General features: G+C 39.7%; 1 protein-coding gene across 3 annotated transcripts in view; it reads right to left on the bottom strand.

The window, feature by feature from the left end:
* Nucleotides 1–374: 374 nt before the first annotated feature.
* Nucleotides 375–2,400, bottom strand: part of LOC106296860 (homeobox protein BEL1 homolog) — a 10,219-nt gene continuing 8,193 nt past the window's right edge. The window contains exon 4 of one of the 3 annotated variants that reach the window (XM_013733095.1): nucleotides 375–767. In XM_013733095.1, coding sequence (XP_013588549.1) covers nucleotides 537–767 — 231 coding nt within the window. In that variant the 3' untranslated portion in view covers nucleotides 375–536. Of the gene's footprint in view, nucleotides 769–2,400 lie in introns of all 3 variants that reach the window. The other 2 variants (XR_001261333.1, XR_001261334.1) reach the window with 2 other exon arrangements.

Genomic DNA, 2,400 nt, shown 5'->3' with positions numbered 1-2,400 from the left:
TTTTTAACATACTCCTTTTGGCATTAAGTAGCAGGACATCACATACGTTGGAGTCGCTTGCGCTACTGATTTTATTTGCACTTCTTTGCCTCTACGAGATAGTAATTTACCCGACCAGTTGTTAATCCTTCCATTCATACATTTTTGTACGAAGGAGAAGACCTGAGTCTTAGAGCCATAAATTCTTTCAGGCATTCCCAAATACATTCTCATACTTCCATTCTCTTGTGATTCAAGGTGATCTTTTCAGATCTTGTTTAATAGATGTTACGACCTTAGAACCGGAAAATAGTACCCTCAACTTGAATATTATATTTTTTAGATAAATAAAAATATATCCAAAAAGTGTATATTGACGAACCAACTAACGGCATATTTCAAATATCTATTTTTATCTTAACTAAACCGTTACATAACCGAATCAATTTGAAAAGAGCATTCGAATCCCAATTTCGTTTTAAAATGTTCTTCAAACCATATCGTGAAGTGATTGAGCTCCCATAATATTCTTGTAAGGCAAAGTCTGAGCTTGCTCATCATCCAACATCGACGGTGTATATTGAACCGATCCTTCCAATGTGGTCTCTACCGTAATAAAGTGGACCCCCTTGAGCCGTCACTGGAGATAAAGCTAAACTCATACCACCAGTCTGTAACCCAAGCGTCAACGACACGTCATGTGCCCCTCCTTGGTTACCGTATGATGAGAAGTCAAACGTTGACCCACATGAGGCTGTTCCTTGGTTGGAGTTGTCATTGTGGCCGCTCTTTGTGTTGATCATAAAACAAATATGAGTAAACTTAAGAACGTAAATTGTAGTAAATGTAAAATGAGGTTGTTTGGTGAGTGGAGTATCATGCCCACATATCATGCACTATCATTTCTTTATTTAGTTAGTGTATGTGAGCCTCTCCTTAATGCAAGGGAGCCTCTCCTTAGTGCAAGAGAGCCTCATTTAGTGCATGGGAGCATCTTTGTCTTTGGCTCCCCATTTGATGTATATATATAGGTACTCTTGATACATGAAACAATCAAGCAATTCAATTCCTCTTTTCTCATTATCTTTCAAGAAAGTCTCTCATTATTTTCTATGTTCTTCATTTAATTTCTCTTATCTTTCTTAATTCTCATAAATTCTCATAAATTCTCATGGTATCAGAGCAACAAGCTCTTGAACCCTAGGTCTTCCGCAATCTTTCAATCTTTCACTCTGTTTCTATTTACTTAAAAAAAAAAAATATTGTTCTTCTCATTGTGCTTGACCTGTTCTTAATGGATTCTGCAGGAGGAAATTCAAAGATGGTTGTGATTCCAGTTACTCTCAAGGGAGCTAACTACTTACTTTGGGCAAGGTTAACTAAGACAGCTCTTGGAGGCAGAGGTCTCTGGGAAATTGTTGAAGAAGGCAGAGGCCTTAAGAAGAAGACTATCCTAAGAGAGGATGGTAAGGAGATAGTGGTGGCTGAAGCTGGTGATAAGAAAAGAGTTCAAGAAGATCTCATGGTGTTATCTATCATCCACAACAGTCTTGAACCCTCAATCTTGGAAGCTTACTCCTACTGTGAAACTTCTAAAGATCTGTGGGATACACTTCAAAAGGTGTTTGGAAATGTCTCCAACATCAGTAGAGTGTTTGAAGTCAAGAGGGCTATCAACAACTTGTGTCAAGAGGATACTGAGTTTGATAGACACTTTGGAAAGTTTAGGTCTTTGTGGGCTGAACTAGAGATGTTGAGGCCAAGTACTTTGGATCCTGAAGTACTGAACCAGAGAAGAGAGCAAGATAAAGTCTTTGCGCTTCTCTTCACTCTAAACCCCGCGTATAATGACTTGATCAAACACATCCTAAGAGGACAGGAGCTCCCATCTCTAGATGAAGTGTGCTCTCAGATCCAAAAGGAGCAAGGATCAGTTGGGCTCTTTGGGAGAAAGGGAGAGCTCATCATGGTAAATCAAGCTGAAGGGGCAAAGACCAAACCAGAAGGCGTAGCTAACAAAGGGTACTACAAACCAGAAGATAAGAAGATTTGGGTGTGTGATCACTGTAAGAAGAAGGGTCATGGCAAAGACAAATGTTGGATCCTCCATCCACACCTCAAACCTCAGAAATTTCGGACTCCATATTCAGATGCAAGGGAAAACTTCTCTGGTGAAGTAGGAGAGCCATCTACTCCTAAGCGCACTAATGGTGCTAGTGAAGGAAAGACAATGTCTTTCAGCGGCTGCTCAGCTGTGAGAACTACACAAGATGAATCTATCAAGAAGTCAGACCTAGAGGCTCTCATCAAAGCTCTAAAAGAGTCTGGTAACACACTTGGTATTTCCCTTAGTGCATCATATAAACCGCCTAGAGTTATGGTTACTTCTCTACATGCATCTCATTCATCTAGTGGTATTAA

The sequence above is a fragment of the Brassica oleracea genome, chromosome C6 (assembly GCF_000695525.1).
Source record: "Brassica oleracea var. oleracea cultivar TO1000 chromosome C6, BOL, whole genome shotgun sequence".
NCBI classification, from domain to species: Eukaryota; Viridiplantae; Streptophyta; class Magnoliopsida; order Brassicales; family Brassicaceae; genus Brassica; species Brassica oleracea.
Note: the sequence above shows the minus strand (reverse complement) of the source record. Positions and strands in the feature narration are given on the sequence as shown.